The sequence below is a fragment of the Sciurus carolinensis genome, chromosome 9 (assembly GCF_902686445.1).
Source record: "Sciurus carolinensis chromosome 9, mSciCar1.2, whole genome shotgun sequence".
In the NCBI taxonomy this organism is placed as follows: Eukaryota; Metazoa; Chordata; class Mammalia; order Rodentia; family Sciuridae; genus Sciurus; species Sciurus carolinensis.
The window spans coordinates 19,396,386-19,414,258 of record NC_062221.1 but is presented as its reverse complement, the minus strand read 5'-3'; the positions used below and the strand labels follow the sequence as shown (position 1 = coordinate 19,414,258).

General features: G+C 33.5%; 1 protein-coding gene across 3 annotated transcripts in view; it reads left to right on the top strand.

Annotated features, from left to right (window-relative positions):
- Nck1 (NCK adaptor protein 1) overlaps positions 1-16,739 on the top strand; it is a 73,830-nt gene extending 57,091 nt beyond the window's left edge. For 2 of the 3 annotated variants that reach the window (XM_047564450.1, XM_047564449.1), the window contains exons 2-4: positions 1,310-1,553; positions 12,856-13,568; positions 15,663-16,739. In XM_047564450.1, the coding sequence (XP_047420406.1) occupies positions 1,328-1,553; positions 12,856-13,568; positions 15,663-15,857 (1,134 nt within the window). In that variant the 5' untranslated portion in view covers positions 1,310-1,327 and the 3' untranslated portion in view covers positions 15,858-16,739. Of the gene's footprint in view, positions 1-1,309; positions 1,554-3,738; positions 3,871-12,855; positions 13,569-15,662 lie in introns of those variants that run through there. The other variant, XM_047564452.1, reaches the window with a different exon arrangement.
- Positions 16,740-17,873: the final 1,134 nt, after the last annotated feature.

The window sequence follows — 17,873 nt, the reverse complement described above, 5'->3', positions numbered from 1 at the left end:
GGAAGATTTCTTAATGATTGTTTTATTATTACTTTTTATATGTTTGTGTTTCAGTTGGTTTCATGTTATTGAGTTGCTTTTAGTATTACTGTGTCTTTTGAATTTTTTCAGCATCTATAATTGTTCCTTTTTTATTCCTGGTATTTAGGTAGACTTTTTTTTTTTAAATTAACCAGTCTTGTCTCAGAAACGTTAATTTTATTAGCATTGACAAGGAACTACATTTTCACTTTATTGGACCCTTCTGTTATATCTTTATTTTCTGTTTCATTAAATTCTGCAATCCTGCTCTTATTTGTATTATTTTCTTCCTATTTTTCTTTAGATTCTTCTGTTTTTCTAACTGCTTAGGATAAGTACTCAATTCATTAATTTATTTTTAGTTATTTTTTCTTTTTTTGGTGCTGAGGATTGAACCTAAGACTTCAAGCATGCTAAACATAGGCTCTTATCACTGAACTACACTCCTCAGCCCTGTGTTTAGCTTTTCTTATTTTCTAATGTAACTATTTTAAAATTTCCCTCTACATAGTACTTTTGCTGTATCCAGAAAGTTGGACTATAGTCTTTTCATCATCATTTAATTCTCAGTAGTTTCAAAACCCTGTATGATTTCTTCTTAGATTCATGTGTTTTTAGAAGTTTCGGAACTTGTTTCTTAAAAAGCTATCTATTTTTTATGGTCATCAGAGAATATAGATGAAGAGGATACTACTTGAAAGTTGTTGAGACATTTCTTTATGACTTGGCATTTGATCTATTTTTGTTCCATATCTGTTCTTCTTGTTTAGAAGTAATTTTCTGTTTATGCCTATTAGATCAAACTTATTATTGTGATATTAGTTCTTTAATGTTTTTGTCTCTTAGATTGTTTTATTACTGAGGTAGTTATGTTAAAAATCATCCTCTGTAATTATAGGTTTGTCAGTTTCTCCTTATGTTTCTTTCAATGTATTTATTTTGATCTTGTGCTTTCAACCTATGTGAAAAAAAAAACAATGCTCAAAGGGTTTCTGCTATTTGGTGTATAAAAGTTTTGATCTAATTTATATTGAATAGAACTTTTTGTCATTTGTATGGTGAACTTCATTGCCAGTAATGGTTTTTGCCTTAAAGTTAAATTAAAGTTTGCCTTAAAGTTAAATTATGTGATACTGATACAGCAACACAAGTTTTTGTAAATTATAATTTACTTGTTATAGTTTTATTTTAAGCCTTTCAGTATCCTTGATTTTTAGATGTCTTTTTTGAAAGGAATATAGACTACCACTATTTCAATTTCATATAAAATCATTTTCTGTGTTTACAGTGCTAAAGCTGCTAAAAGATGGCAGAAGAAGTGGTAGTAGTAGCCAAATTTGATTATGTGGCCCAGCAAGAACAAGAGTTGGACATCAAGAAGAATGAGAGATTATGGCTTCTGGATGATTCTAAATCCTGGTGGAGAGTTCGGAATTCCATGAATAAAACAGGTTTTGTGCCTTCTAATTATGTGGAAAGGAAAAACAGTGCTCGGAAAGCATCTATTGTAAAAAACCTAAAAGATACTTTAGGTAAGTTGCTTTTGTATTGAAAGAAAAACAAATTCCTTTTAAATGGATTCTGAAACTTGGTTCACTGTACAAAATCCTGACAACAGTGGGCAAAATTCACTTGAAAAGGCCAGGACTGGAATTTCAGTTAGGCAAGGTAAGTTTGGTTCATAGCGGGAGTACAAGTTAGGTTGTTAGAGTCATAAGTATTAGTAGTTTCTATAAATCTAGATCCAAGTTCAAAGGTCAAGTGGTGCTAATGAGTAGATTTAACTCTGACCTGTTAGCTCCTTGAATCATGAGTTCCTGTTGGAGTTTAGACTTAAAGGCAAAATTCTGCCTCTAATTGAGGCAGGAAAAAGTAACTAAACGGAGTATAGCTTCCTTGGAAATCAAGGCAATTTATTTTACATGGCACATTACTAAATTTTAACATCCAATGACTTGACAATTTGAACTTCACTTTAAAAGACAAACTGTTTTATTCTATTTGACGTGGATCATTACTATACATTAGCATCTGTAGGACTGATATCCTTCCTATTTTGTTTCCCTTTTTACCCCCTCTGTTCTTACTCTAAATTTGTCCATTTTACTGGCCTTAACTTGAGGGTTGGAGGCAGCAATAGCTACTTCACACTGAACTTGGCTAAGCTGATAGGAAGGAAATATGTACAGTTGAGACTGTTTTTTTGTTCTTTTAAATCTTCTTAATTAAACCTTCCTTAGCTGACAGGAAGGAATTGGGAGGGACAGAAATTAATTTTGTTATTCAGGCAGACATGCTGTTGCTTAACTGTTCTTTGTGTATCTGTAGAAGAAAAGAAAATTCCTCCTTGTAAAGATAGTTTGAGACCAATGTAGTATGATTGACAAATATGAAATATTATTTTGACTTACTGCTTCATATTAGTTTTTATTTCTTATTCAACAGTATTGTTATTCTAAGTCTTTTAACTATCAGCAATACAAGACAAATGTTTGATGTTTTTAACTATTGTACGGCAGAAACTAAAATACAGTAAAATTCAAAGTAAGAATTCCATTAAGGGGGCTGGGGAGATAGTTCAGTCGGTAGAGTGCTTGCCTTTAAGCATAAGGCCCTGGGTTCGATCCCCAGCACCCAAAAAAAAAAAAAAGAATTCCATTAAGTATTTAGAATGTCAATGTCTGAGCCAAAGACTTATCTCTATTTAAAGAAATTGCTATTGGGCTGGGGTTACAGCTCAGTGGTAGAGCACTTGCCTAGCATGTGTGAGGCACTGGCTTCTATTCTCAGCATCATATAAAAAATAAAATTATTGTGTCTACAACTAAAATTATTTTTTTAAAAAATAAATCACTGTTAACTTTATTATAATATTATAGTTATTGCTACCTATATTCCAGGGTGTTTGGAAACATTGCTTTAAGTCAGTGATCTGTAGTCAGTCTGTATAATGATATAAATCCAGCTTCTGCATTTGTCTGCCTTCTCCTTTTTCTCAGAGTTTCTGAGAAAACTTGGCTTTTTGCGGGGCGAGGTGCGGGTGTGTACTAGGGATTGGACGAACCCATGACCTCATGCATTCTAGGTGAACTCCCTACTGCTTAGTTACACCCCAGCCCTTGCACCCCTTTTTGGTAACTTTAATGTCCCATATAATTAATTTGTTTCACAATGATTATACTAGTATAGATACTAATCTTACTAGTTAGTTAAAATATTTGGGAGTTAAGGAAAAGGAGGAAACAGAAGGATGAATGTGTGAATATATTTTTAATTATTAAAAATATGTATGCTTAAATAAGCCAAACCCAAAAAAACCAAAGGCCAAATGTTTTCTCTGATAATGAAGATGCTAATTCATAATAAGGGAGAGGGGGTATAAGGAAGAATAGAGTTACTTTATATTATGTAGATTTGGTATGGGGGAATGAATGATAGTAGTTGAAATAGACATGAGGTAATAACCTTGTGTACATATATGAATACATGATATATGTGATCCTACAATAAAAAAAAAATATATATATATATATATATGCTTTAATGTTTCTTCCAAAATAAGTCTAAATAATAAGTTCACATTTTTGGACATGATGATATACTTGCTTTATAGGTTCTTTTATAGTTTAGTGGGGGAAAAGGGTTTTGGAAAGAGAGAAGCCTCAGAAAAACTTTCTATTGCTTGGGCGTGGGCCAGGTCACATGAATTGGGTGTGGGAAGTTTCAGTGTTGCAGAACAGACCAGGAAGCTGACTGAGAATTATCCTGAACGGTGTTAACAAACTTACAAAAGGAATACAGAATTTTTATTCAGAATGGATTGGTTAAACGTCTTTAAAGATTTTTTCAGTAAGTTCTTATTTTTAAATCTGTAGTTTTGTTGTTTTTGATTTAGATATTTTACTTTTGTGAATTCAAAAAGAAACTATGGAGAGAACTTGGTGGGTTTATATAAGTTAGTACTTAATGTTGTTTATGTAATACAAGCTACATGGTGATATATCAAATATTAGTTTTGACTTGCTAAAATAATTTAAAAATGTTTTAGTATGAAAGTTTAACAAATAGGGAAAGGATATTAATATTTTGGATTTGATGCAGTTAATTCTAATTCCATAACTTTCATATTAGCACAGACATTTGAAGTGAATTAAATCAATTGTAAACATACTAAAAACATTAGAAAAAGGGATTGAATGAACAAATTCCTGTATATTCAAGTTTGAATTAATTAACATGATAGTGTTTTGCGACTTTTCATCTAGATTTTGTAGAACTATGTAAAATTTAATAAAAGCATTAGTAAAATGCTAGACTAGTACTAACTTACAAGAGTCTAGTCTGTATGTCTGCTAATAGCCTTTTTATGATCCTAAAGAGTGAACTTGATTTGGTCTCCTTGACTATTTGCTTGGTATTTCTAAAAAATGAACAGAGGAGTTGTTGAAGTCTCTTATGTACAAGGAACCTAAGGAAACAAAGGATAACCTGACGAGAGATTCCAGGGAAAAGGGCAAAACAGAAGAAGAGTAAGCATTTTGTTGAAAAAGAATATTATAATTGTAATATGAGGATTCATTTATTTTGTTAGCTTTTGTGACTAAGCGATCCTTGTGGAATGTCTCATAACTTCTGTTTACTTTTTGGAAAATTATTACATTTTTTAGTTCTGTGCATTTCCAGGTTTGTGGCTAGTTTTCTTTTCAGAGAACTTATTTAATTTATTCATTGACTTGTTTATGAACACACTTTTATGAGAGTCTTCCTCAGAGCAGACAAAAATCATGGTGAAAAGCTAATATTAACTCTTGCACAACTTATATTCTGATAGGGAGATAGGCGATAGTTGTTATTTATTACCGATACAATGGATTCTATATCTAGGTGTAGTCATAAGTAATGTTGACCATAAATCAATCAGAAATGATATAAAAATTAATGTATCATGACATAGTGATTTGGTATTTATCATCTTATAAATATAATGACAGAATTATTCTCTTGACTGAGTCTTAGGAAGTTAATTATTACTCTTAAATGTATTCATAGTCCCAGGGCCAGGATCTGAGATTAGTAACCAAAATATTCCTTTCCCCAATCCCTGTGGCACCTTAAAATTTCTGCTTATTTTGCCGGCTTTTCAGAGTAGAGATAGGTTATCCATTCACCTATTCCCTGAATGGACTTAAATTTAAGTAAAGGAAACAGGATACGTGCTCTTAGTGTGGTAACCAGAGTACTGTTTAAAACAAAAATTATACATTGTTTTAGATAAAACAAATAATAATAAACAATAATTTCATTTAGAGAATAGGTGAAAATATGAAAACTTAAAACCGGTAATAGAAAAGAGTATTACATGATTGTTTTTAGAATTGCTTAGTTCTGTCCCCATATAAACCACTTACTTGCCTAAGGTATGTAACTAAACTTTTCTGATTTCCTGTACTTTGTAAAAAAAAAAAAAAAGAAAAAAAAAGTGTTAGGCAAGACTAGATGATCCTGGAAAGTCCCTTCTAACTCTAAAAGTCTCACAGTCCTGGTAAACAACTTAAGTGGTCTTGTGTGTATCATTAGGAATCAGGGGAAATCCATGAGGGTGAAATTGTCTTAAAGAAGTAGCAACATAAGAACAGATTAAGAGTTCACTGAGGAATTAGAAAAAGCACAGAAATACTTTCTGTGGACCCATTCTATTGAATATTTACTCAGCAACTTAGACATAGGAAAAAATAACATGCTTCAAGCAAGGAAGACCTGATGCTGGAACAGTAAGTACTACAATAAAACTGTGAAGATTGGCGAGGACCTAGCCTGGTAGCAGTTTACATGAGTAAAAGTCTTGATAAAAGCTGTTGTGGTAATGTTAAGTGCTAAAATTTCATCATAGTCCATGATAGAGATACTTAGGTGAAGAGATGCAATGGCTACCTTTTGTGTGTGCTAGCTAATTAAAATGTGATGTAGTTTTCCACTTTGGATAGAAATACTTTAATCATGCTATTGAGAAACTGTAATGCTGCCAAATCCTGGCATCCAGTATATCAAGGATTTAGAAACCAGGTTACATGGGGAAGAGTTACTGGTACAAAAATTTACCTCAAGAAGAGGAATGACTATTACATAAGATGAACTGTTCACAGTGCTTAACCAGATTTTTACAAACTTGTGAGGAGCTCATGATGCATTGTTCTGGTTAAGAAACATTGCAATAGAAATAGAGAAGTAAGACCACTAGTAGTAGCGAGGAGAGGATTAGAGGCTATGCTAATACTTTTTTTTAAAAAGACAAAACTAACAGTAACCTGTACTACTGTACCAGGCTGCGTGTTCAAAAATTTATATCATCAGTGTGATAGTATCAAGTGGTGGATCTTTGGGAGGTGACTAGGTTGCCATGAGTGATATTAATGCTCTTATTAAAGAGGCCCAATGGACCTTATTTGCTCCTTTCACTGTATAAAGGAAGGTACCATCCATGAGAAACAAACTCTCACTGGATATATTTTGTCAGTGCCTTGAGCTTAAACTTTTGGCTTCCAGAACGGTGAGAAATAAATGTCTGTTGTTTGTAAGTACCCAATTTATGGTAATAGATTTTATTTGTATAACTTTATGAAATACTTCAATGGTGAGAGATTGGAAGTTCCATTTTCAATGGAAATAAAGAGTGATACACAGACCCTTCTCAAAAATTGCCTACCAGTTATGCCTGCATTTGTTCAGTTATTCGTATGATAAACATTCAAAGAACATTTAAACAGAGAGGAGAGGATGAAGAGATAATTAAATGCTTGATCTCAAGGAAGCAAATAATGGTGTACAGAGTGTCTTACAGTTAAAATACAAAGAATAGTAATGGTACAAAGGAGTAATACGTGAACTGTTTTGCAGGGAGATAGAAATCTTCAGTAAGTAGATAACATAGACTAATTCTTAAAGAACGAGGATGGGCAGTGCTTAGGCAGAAAAATATGTAAAGTCCCCAGACCCTTCAAAGAACATGGGTTTTCAGTAACCCTGAGGAGTTGATAGGGCTGTAGCACATTAGTTGCAGTGTCCTTATGCCAGGGAGAAATAGGAATGAGGCTGAAGACATGCTCACAGAGGGTTTTGTGCTGTATAGAAAACAAATATTCTAAGCTTATTTTCTTCCTTGAAATATTTCTGACCTCTGAGATTAAAGTAGGTTCTTCTTTATGTTTTCTCACTTAGCACTTTAGTTGTTGGGTTTGTCCAAAAATTCTTCATTCCTTTCTTGATAATTTATAATTCATCTTAGACATTATCTCTTTCAGAATTAAAAATCATTATGAAACTAGTCTTCATTTTCAGGTAAATTTTTTTTGTATTTGCATATCAATATTCCATTTAACAAACATGTAATGTAAGCATCTGCTGTGTGCAAAGTTCTGGATGGTTTAGGAAATGCAAAAGATCAATGAAGCATACAACACTCCTCATTAAAAGCTCATGCTCTTATAGATGGACTTAGACAACCAATGTAGAGAAACCCTCAAATGCAGGTGCCTCAGAAGTACAGGGTGCTAAGATACTTGAAAGAAAAAAAAAAAAAAAGAACTTTAACATATGTCATTGGGGGTAGGCATGGAAAATGAAGGATATTGAGATACATGGAGCAAGAATATTAATAATAATATTACTTGAAATGGTACTTTTGAATGAGTAGATTTTTGAAAGACTGGAGTTTTAATGAGGTTTTGGGAGAGAAACTAGCCAACAGGGTAAACTAAGTCATGAAGAGTGGAAACATTTAAAGCAATCCACTTTTATTAAGATTTAGTAATAAAAAAGATTTAGCGAAGAGCATTATTAGAAATATTGCTGTTATTTAACATTTGCTATCTTTACCATACTGTTACTTTGTATTATTCAACTTTCAACACTCTTATATGGTAAATGGCATTTTCTATGTTTTGAAGCTTAGAAAATTAGAAAAGCATGTTCAAGATTCCATCCCCAATTAAGTGGTAGAGCTGGAATTAAAACTCAAAGGTTGATTTAACTTCTGTGCTTTTTGAAAATAGTCTGAATTAGAAAGGAAGGCTAAGAACCCTATGGAGAGGGCAGTAGACTCCAGGCAGAGCACTAGCCCTAATGTTGACTTTTGAGCAGTGGTATCGGTGTGATTATAACTCTATTTATAGAATGATTAGACTGGTTGATGTGAATGGATGATGGGTTGAATCAGGGAGAGATTAGATTAATAAGGAAATTGCTGTCATTTAAAGGGTATTGAAGGTATACATACAACTTAATAGACCTGAACTAGAATGGCAGTGGTGGAAATAGTGTTGATAGTAAGGAGATAAGAAAACTCTTAAGGGTTTGCTTAAAGACACCTAGAAAAAATTGGCAGGGGTAGGAACTTGGGACATAGCTTAGTAGTAGTATAAGGGTTGAAAAGAGAAGAGGTAAAATTCATATAACATAGAATTGACCATTTTAAAATATGTAGTTAATTGATATTGAGTACTTTAAAAATATTAAACAACCTTTTATTTCTAATTCCAAAACATCATCGCAGAAGGAAACCCTGTACCCATTAAACAATCATTCTTTACTTCCCCCTCCCTTTTAGCCCCTAGCAACTACTAAGCTACTTTTTGTCTCTATGAATTTACCTATTTCAGATGTTTCATACAAATGGAACCATACAATGTATGATCTGTGCCTTTCTTTTAACATTTTCAAGGTTCATTCATATTGTAGCATGTATCAGTACTTCATCCTTTTTATTGCTGAATGATATTCCATTTTATGGATATATATCACATTTTGTTTATTCATCTGTTGGACAATATAATATTGTTAAAATTCTTCAATATCACTGAATTGTACTTTTTAAAAATTGAAATTGTTTCCATGTTTTGGTTATTATGACCAATGATGCTGTAAATATTCATGTATAAGTATTTGCATATCTATTTTCAGTTCTTTGATGGTATATTACTAAGAAAGGAATTTCTGGAATATATGGTAATTGTTTTAACTATCTGAGGAACTGTGAAATTGTTTCCCCTATCGGTTAACATCATTTTACATCCTACCCAGCATTGTAAGAGGGTTTCAGTGTCTCCATAACCTTGCCAACACTTCTCTTTCTTGTTTCCTTTCTCTTCTGTTTTTTTTATAGCCATCCTAGTTGATATGAAGTTCTTGCATGGTTTTGATTTGCATTTCCCTGACAATTAATGCTGTTCAGCATCTTTTTATGTGCTTGTTGACCATTGGTATATTTTCTTAGGAAAAATGTTTATTCGTATCCTTTTCTAATTGTTTTTATTGTTGGCTTCTAAAAGTTCTTATAATACTGTAAAGACTATACCATTAATCAGAATTATAATATGCAACCTATTTTTTAGGTCGTATTTTTTGCAGTACTAGGGATTGAACTCGGGTGCACTGTACAACTGGTTTACCTCCCCAGACCTTTTTTTTTTTTTTGAGACAGGTCTTGCCAAGTTGCCAAGGCTGGCCTCAAACTTGCCATCCTCTTGCTTCAGCCTCCCGAGTAGCTGGGATTATAGGCATGCACCACAACATCTGGCTTCATTTTCTTGATAGTGTCCTTGTGCATAAATGTTTTTAATGTGCATAAATGTTTTTCAATGGAGAAAAATAATTTTTCTTTCTTTTGAGAGGGAGGGTTCCTTGTGCTTTTGGTGTTAATAACTAAGAATCCATTGCTAAATACAAAATCATGAAGATGTACTCATATATGTTCTTCTAAGAGTTTTATAGTTTTAATTCTAAAATTTGAGTCTTTGGTTCATTTTGAGTTAATCTTTATATATGATGTGGAGTCCAGCTTCATTCCTTGGTATATGGATTTGTCCCAGTACTATTCATTGAAAAGACGATTTTTTATCAAATGGTCTTAGTGCCTTTGACAAAAAGTAGTTGACCATGGCTCATGAGTTTCCGGAATTTCAAAATTCTCTTTTATTCATCTGTCTGTCCTTATTCTAATACCACACTGTTTTGATTATTTTGACTTTGAAGTAAGTTTTGAAAGCAAAGCTGTTGAGTCTTCCAAGAATTTCCTTTTCCGTTTTCAAGACTGTTTTGACTACTTGAGGTCCCCTGTAAAATCTGAAATTTAGTGTCAGGATGTCTTTCTATTTAGGCCTTTAATTTTTTTCAGCAATATTGTATAATGTCGTGTATAAGTTTATACTTCTTAGGCTAAATTTATTTCTATTTTTATTTTCTTCTAAATGCTATTACATGTTATTTTCTTAATATTCTGGGAGCTCATGGTCCTCTGGGCTCAAGGTGAGGCTGAACACCATGGCAGAAGAGTGTGGCAGAGGGAAATGATTCACATGATCAGGAAATGGAGAGAGAGAGATCTCCTCTTGCCAGTTACAAATATATACCCAAAAAGCCATGTCCCAAATGCCTCACCTCCTCCAGCCACATCCCACTTGCCTTCAGTTACCACTCAATCCGATCAGGTGGTTAATTCACTGATTGGGTTCAGGCTTTCAAAACCCAATCATTTCTTCTCTGAACCTTTTTGCATTGTCTCACATGTGGGCTTTTGGGGGACACCTCTCATCCAAACCGTAACACCTAGTATTTACAAGAACTTTTAAAAAATCCCTTATTATCCTTTGTATATTCTTTCCCATCATCTTCCTTCTTAGGCTTTTTGTAATCTGTCTGTTCCTTGTTTCAATTGTTACCCTAGGTTGCTGCATCAATGCAGTGATTTAGTTAAAAGCTACCCAGGAAGACACTATAGCCCTGGGAATGTTCCAAGTAAGGCAAACCCAAGGCAAGCCATTGTACCAGTTCTTCAGGGAATAGCCAGACAAGTTGAAACCCACAATCACAATTGTTTAAGAATATTGTTTAAATTCATATAGCTCCCTCAGGCATTAGTGCAGGTTTGCTGCCCTTACAGCCACCACTGGCATCGGGGATGATAGGCAGGCATTTTAATATGCCATAGCACTTAGCATCAGCTTTCTTCACTAACCCTTCCCCTAGTTTTATACATTTTTTTGTAGGTTCCAGAGTTCTTTAGAAATTGATTCTGGCAGTATTTGCCAGTTCATTAATTGCTTTTTAGAAGCCCTGAAGTTCCCTACTGTGCCATTTTAGATAGTGTTATTTCTGATGTGGTGATTTTCAAGAATGATTATATTGTTAGCCAAAAGTAAGAAAACTAGGAGAGAGGAAATTGATTTATGGGCATAAAAGGAATTATTTTTGTTTAGACATAGTACTGGATTTGAGATGCTGATATAATCTGTAGATATCTAATGACAGTTGGAATTTTGGTGCTTGAATTCAAGAAAGAGCTTAGAGCTGCAAAGAAATCTGAGCATCTTCTACATAGAAGTTAAAATGAAAGTTGAAATACAGGGGAGACCAAGCATGGCATCTTGGAAAACACTTTTAACCAAGAACAATCATTCACCTACTTATTCAGCAAACATTCACTTTGTTCCCACTCCTAATATAGGTATTGCTAAGCATTGGAGATACAAGGAAGTAAGATCTAGTTTTCTGTCTTCAGGAAGTTCACTCTCATATTAAGGAAAACAGTCATGTACATCATAATAGCAAAGTTTAGAGGAGCCCAGACAGAGGCATACAAGAACATATAAGTGGTCAGGAGAAAATTCAGGAGACTCAGGAAAGTTCAGAGAAGGAGAAAACATACCGGAGAGAGAGGTCTATGATCTTGGTCGCTGCTTGAAGAAATTGAGAAGACTGAGGACTCTTAAAGGTACAGATTTGGCAGTAAGGTGGTGGCATAATTTTCATAAGGTTTTAAAAATCAGGTAGTTTTGATAGCATGGCAAATATAAAGAATCAGATTATCAAGAGTTTGTGAGCAAAAGTAACTTTATTTTGGAGTAGAAGAGATTCTAGTATGTTTATAGACATTTAACAAATTGAATAGGAGGGAAACAAGGATGCCAAAGAATTCCAAAAGAGGAAGGTTTGTGTTTTGAACTCAAAAGGACCAGGGTTTAGGGACTTGGCTGAAGAAAATGAGTGGGGATAATGAGAAAGTTTTGAGACAGTGGGAAAGAATTTCAGAAGTTTAAGTATCTGCTGGTATTGAGCACTTAATAAAGTCCCTGAAATTATATCTGTAACCCAAAATCTGCCCTTGTGGAGGTTACATGTGAATGAGGTGAAGGGAGACAAATAAGTAAATAACACATCATTTAAAAATAAATATGAGATAGAGTTTGCTGGTTCTGGGAACTAAAAAAGCAAATGAAAAGATTACCCAAACATCACTACAATTTTATGTTACATATTAAATAGTAATTTAAGTTTTTCTTTTGTTTTTATATAGCTCATTATAAAATCTGGGTTCATAAGATTAGTATGGGTTTGCTAGAGCCTTTATATACTTAGATTATGGCTGTGTGAAAAAAGTAATGTACATTAACATTTAAGAGAAAAATCTATTTATTTAGGACAACTTTATGTAGATCTTTGGCAAGAGCAAAGATAAAAAGGTAAACTGTCACATAACTGAAATTAAATCTGTGATTAGGAAAGGAGAATTTTTATCTCATTTCCAAAAAGATGGTTATAGTATACAGACATTTGTTATCTACATGTAAAGACTTCAAAAAAAACTTATACAGGGGCTGGGGAGATAGCTCAGCTGGTAGAGTGCTTGCCTCACAAGCACAAGGCCCTGAGTTCGATCCCCAGTACCTCAAAAAAAAAAAAAAACAAAAAAAAAACAGAGTTGAGGATTCTTTTTAAATAATGAATGAATTGATATTTTTGGTAGTCGCTTATATTTTTATTGCCTCCTCCTCTTTTAAACAGGCATTGGAAAAGTGAAAAGAAAACCTAGTGTTCCAGATTCTGCGTCTCCTGCTGATGATAGCTTTGTTGACCCAGGGGAACGTCTCTATGACCTCAACATGCCTGCCTATGTGAAATTTAACTACATGGCTGAGAGAGAGGATGAATTATCATTGATAAAAGGAACGAAGGTGATCGTCATGGAGAAATGCAGTGATGGGTGGTGGCGGGGTAGCTACAACGGACAAATTGGATGGTTCCCTTCAAACTATGTAACTGAAGAAGGCGACAGTCCCTTGGGTGACCATGTGGGTTCTCTGTCAGAGAAATTAGCAGCAGTTGTCAATAACTTAAATAGTGGACAAGTGTTGCATGTGGTCCAGGCTCTTTACCCATTCAGCTCATCTAATGATGAAGAACTTAATTTTGAGAAAGGTGATGTAATGGATGTTATTGAAAAACCAGAAAATGACCCAGAATGGTGGAAATGCAGGAAGATCAATGGAATGGTTGGTCTGGTACCAAAAAACTATGTTACCATTATGCAGAATAATCCATTAACCTCAGGTTTGGAGCCATCACCTCCACAGTGTGATTACATTAGGCCTTCACTCACTGGAAAGTTTGCTGGCAATCCTTGGTATTATGGCAAAGTCACCAGGCATCAAGCAGAAATGGCATTAAATGAAAGAGGGCATGAAGGGGATTTCCTCATTCGTGATAGTGAATCTTCGGTAAGTCGATTTTCAAAGGTAAATGGAAAGAGAACTGTGGGTATAAAATAAATAAACAATTTCTTCACTGGTCCTAAGCATAAATATCCTGAAGCTAAAGTTAACTGTTCTTTCCAGCTGTGTATTTTGAATAAATGGTAACTGTAGCGGTGAAATTAAACTGAATTATTTGGCCTTGTCCAGTTCTATTGGTTTGGAGTTCCTGGAATGTGTTCTATTGCATTAAAAGAAAAAATGAAAAAAATTAAACATTGACATCTTCATTGAAAGTAGAAAAACACAGTAGATAAAACCGGGAAAACATTTCTTAAATTGCTATTAGATGCAAGATATTAGAAAATAATCACTGTAGTCTTTAAAACATAGGAAATCCCCTAAATGTAAAAAAATGATGTACATTTCTTCATATTGGTTGTTTGGAAATTAAAATACACTTTTATTATGTACTTTATAAACCTGTTTTAGTACTGGGTGAGGTGGCACACAGCTATAATCCCAATAACTCAGGAGACTGAGGCAGGAGGATCACAAGTTCGAGGCCAGCCTGAGCAACTTAGGAAGACCCTGTCTCAAAGTTAAAAGATTGGTAGAGCAGTTTCTTGGCATGTGTGAAACTCTGGGTTCAATTCTTAGTACAGCAAAACAAAAGCAAAAAATTTTATTTTAACACTGTTAGAAATACATTTGCAATAAAAGGTAAATTATATCACAGTACTTGTAAAACAGTAAACTTGAAAACCACAAAAATTGAGGAAGAACATAGTTATTTGGTCTCTTTTGGGTATTGTCTTGAATATTAAAATTTGGCGCCACTCATTTTCCTTAAAAGTGACCTCTTTTCCTTGGGTAAATGATAACACTACTCTTCCACTTACCAAATCATGATATTAACTTCGGTATTAACTTTGGTGAATGTAGTTTGTATAAAAATGAGTGCATATTTATACAAAAGGTTGGAAGAGAAAAAATGTGTGAGAGATTATTACTTCTTTAGGTGAAGTTCAGGGAGATGGGGCTTGTACCTAACCCTTCAGAAAGATCAGTTGGTTGATAGTAAGAAAGAATAGTGGGATCCATTTTTTTTGTTAGATGTCTGGTCTGGCCCACATTTGAAACTTTGGGAATACCTAAAAAGAGGCTTCTGGGGTTGATGTAGATTTTTCAGAAGATTGTTAGGTTTAAAAAACAAAAGCAAAAACCAGCCAACCAGACAATAACAAACAACTACAATTAAAAAAAGAAGGAACTTAAATATAGAATATCATGTATTTACTTGTGGGTAGAGCTACATACAAGGCAAAACAAACCATTATTTTGAGTGATATAATTCTTAAGGTAGGGGTCTTGAATAGGCATATTTTGTTTGACTTGCACAATGCTTTTTAAACATTTGAATTCATTGCCAGTATTTAAATACTGGGAGATTTATTGTAAGAATCCAGACTTCAGAATTTCCTTTAAAATGATAAGCCCTGCCAACATTGAATCCTGTTCTGTAGGACAACAATCACAAACGACAAGTGTCTGCTTCAGATTGTCCTGTACACTGTCATTCCTTCTGTCCATCTACTCTGACACCTGTTCACATTATTTTTTTGGCCCTTGTAGACTTTGAGTTTGACTTTAGACTGGTTCTCACTTTGTTTCCTTTATTTTTGAGAATTCAAAGTATTACCTCTAAGTCAGCTACTATTAGCTACATATTGAAAGGAAGTAGGGTGGATGTTTAAGATTTTCTCCTGTATTTCTTTAGTATTCTGCCTGGAGAGAAGACAGATATTGTGCCTCAGATATTAAACTAAAGGTTTTGCTGTAGTTGTTAGGCTGCAGACACCAAGATGTTCAGAGACTTAAGGATTTGAGTCCTCTCTTGTTAATTAAATGGGTGATATTGGGCAAGTTAGCTTCTCTGCCTCATTTTTTTCATTTAACCTGTAAAAAGAGTTTGTTTTAAGAAGTAAAGGAGATAACATAAACAATTTTGCATGATGCCTCATACTTGGTAAGCACTTGGAGTTTAGCACTTTATTTAATATGAAAATGCTCATATGTGTCTTTCAGAATGTTAACTATTACTTGTTTTTTCTCTTTTAGCCAAATGATTTCTCAGTATCACTAAAAGCACAAGGAAAAAATAAGCATTTTAAAGTCCAACTAAAAGAGACTGTCTACTGCATTGGGCAGCGTAAATTTAGCACCATGGAAGAACTCGTAGAACATTACAAAAAGGCACCAATTTTTACAAGTGAACAAGGAGAAAAATTATATCTTGTCAAGCATTTATCATGATATTGCTGATCAGAAGTGACTGCTCTACAGCTTTAATTCATCATATAATTGAAGACTGAGAAGTGTCAGTCCAATCATGCTTGATTGGAAATTGCTGTTTCTAACTCTGAGAATTGACTATAATACATAAGTATTTTTATTATAACTCAGCCCATACATATATACTATGTATGCAATGCATCTGCATAGAACAGTTCTTATCCTTGGTCTTCTATTTTACTGTTTTCTTCTTTGCTGTTTTTCTCTTTGCTTCTAATATTAAGATTTTGTATTTTGAAAAAAAGGAGTAATACAGATCAGAAGTCTTTATATGGACGATTTCCTTTATTCCCATTCCTTGATTTCCTTGTAAAGGCACCCCATTAGTTCTGCCATGGTTTCTCTTCACATAAAATTATATCTATATATGGCATATGCTAAAATAAATTTCTTGGAGAGTGTTAATCTTTTCTGTGACTAAATAGCAATAATAAATGGAAAATTAGAAATTATTTTCAGGTATGTATTTGTCACAAGCCATTGTAAATATCAAGTATGTTGTGTATGCCATTATTTTTAAAAGTTCATTCGTTGTCTTCACTGTACTATGAAATAGATGGGGCATGGGTTAGAAACATCTTAATGTAATTTTAATTTACAATTGTTGAAACAAAAATCACTGAAGTCTTAAGAATTTTCTTTGATTTTTTTTTTCTTGTTCTTCAAGAGAACAAAGCAGTCTCTGAGATATTGAGCTTTTAAAACTGTAAATGGATACTCTAGTGTTACTTTTTTTCCCCTAATGTTACTTTACCAAAGCATCTTGTATTAGAACATGTTATATTGATGCCAGTGTGAAATAAATTATGAACAAGTTTTGGGGAAATAGGAGACAATAAGAGATGTAGGGCGTTTTGGTTTTTCTTTCTCCCCAAACATACATTGTAAGGGATAGTATTTTCTATTTTCCTTTCCTTCTTTCAGTGTCCACCCCATCCCACCCCAACCCCATGCTGGGAGTTAAATCCAGGGCCTTCTACACATGCTTGGCAAGTACTATCACTAAGCTACTCCCCAAGCCCTTCCTTTTTTCAGCTTTGAGTTTTATTGACTAAGACACTAAAATTGATGTAAACCTGAGGGGGAATTGGAATGTGCTTGTGGTTAGATAAAATTAAATTATTTTTAAAGCCTTGTACTTTTTGTTTAACAAGTTGTAGTTTGGGTGAATGGATGACAGGCTTCTGTAAAGTATTGAATCTATTTCTGTAGGCCACAGGGAAAAATACGATTGTATTTTATGGTCACACTTTCCATTATGCTGAAGATTTAAATTTATGCAAAGTAACCATCAATATTTTAATTGAAAATACTTATTAAAAGCACATAACTTAGGAAACATTAGAAAGTCATATTTTCCCAAATTTATCCTATACTGCCTAAGCATATGAATATTTCCATTCTCTGCTGTTATAAACAGACAATACGTCAGTTATTGATGGTAAAATTAAAGTTGTGAAATCTGTAATTTTTTTTTTTAAATATTTAAATCTTAAACTCATTTAAAGACTAATGTTGCCACTGGGTGGCAGCCCTGACTTTTCCCACTAAGCAACAGAAGTCAGCAAACATAATTAAGACATTGGTGTATATTTGTTTTTTAAATCTTTTAGTTCATATTTTATTATCTAAGTGCTTTATTAAAGTAATAGTAGATAAGCTTAATGGTAATAAAATTTATGCTTACCCTTTTCTATAAAATCACATGAATATAAATTGAGGAAAATGGTTTAAGAGTAGAATGACTAGGTAGTAAACATATTTAACATATATTTAATGATGCTTTCTTTTTGTTTTCTGACTTTTCCTACCCACTTTTCATTTTGAAGCAAAAAATGAGTGCTTAATTTTAAAAGGAGCAATTTGTATGAATATGAACTATTTATAGCAAATCCCCCACTGAGCTGATATTAATAGAGCAGGATTTTGAAGAAGTAACTTGCTGTGGAGTAGCCCTGGAAGCAAGGTGCATGTTCT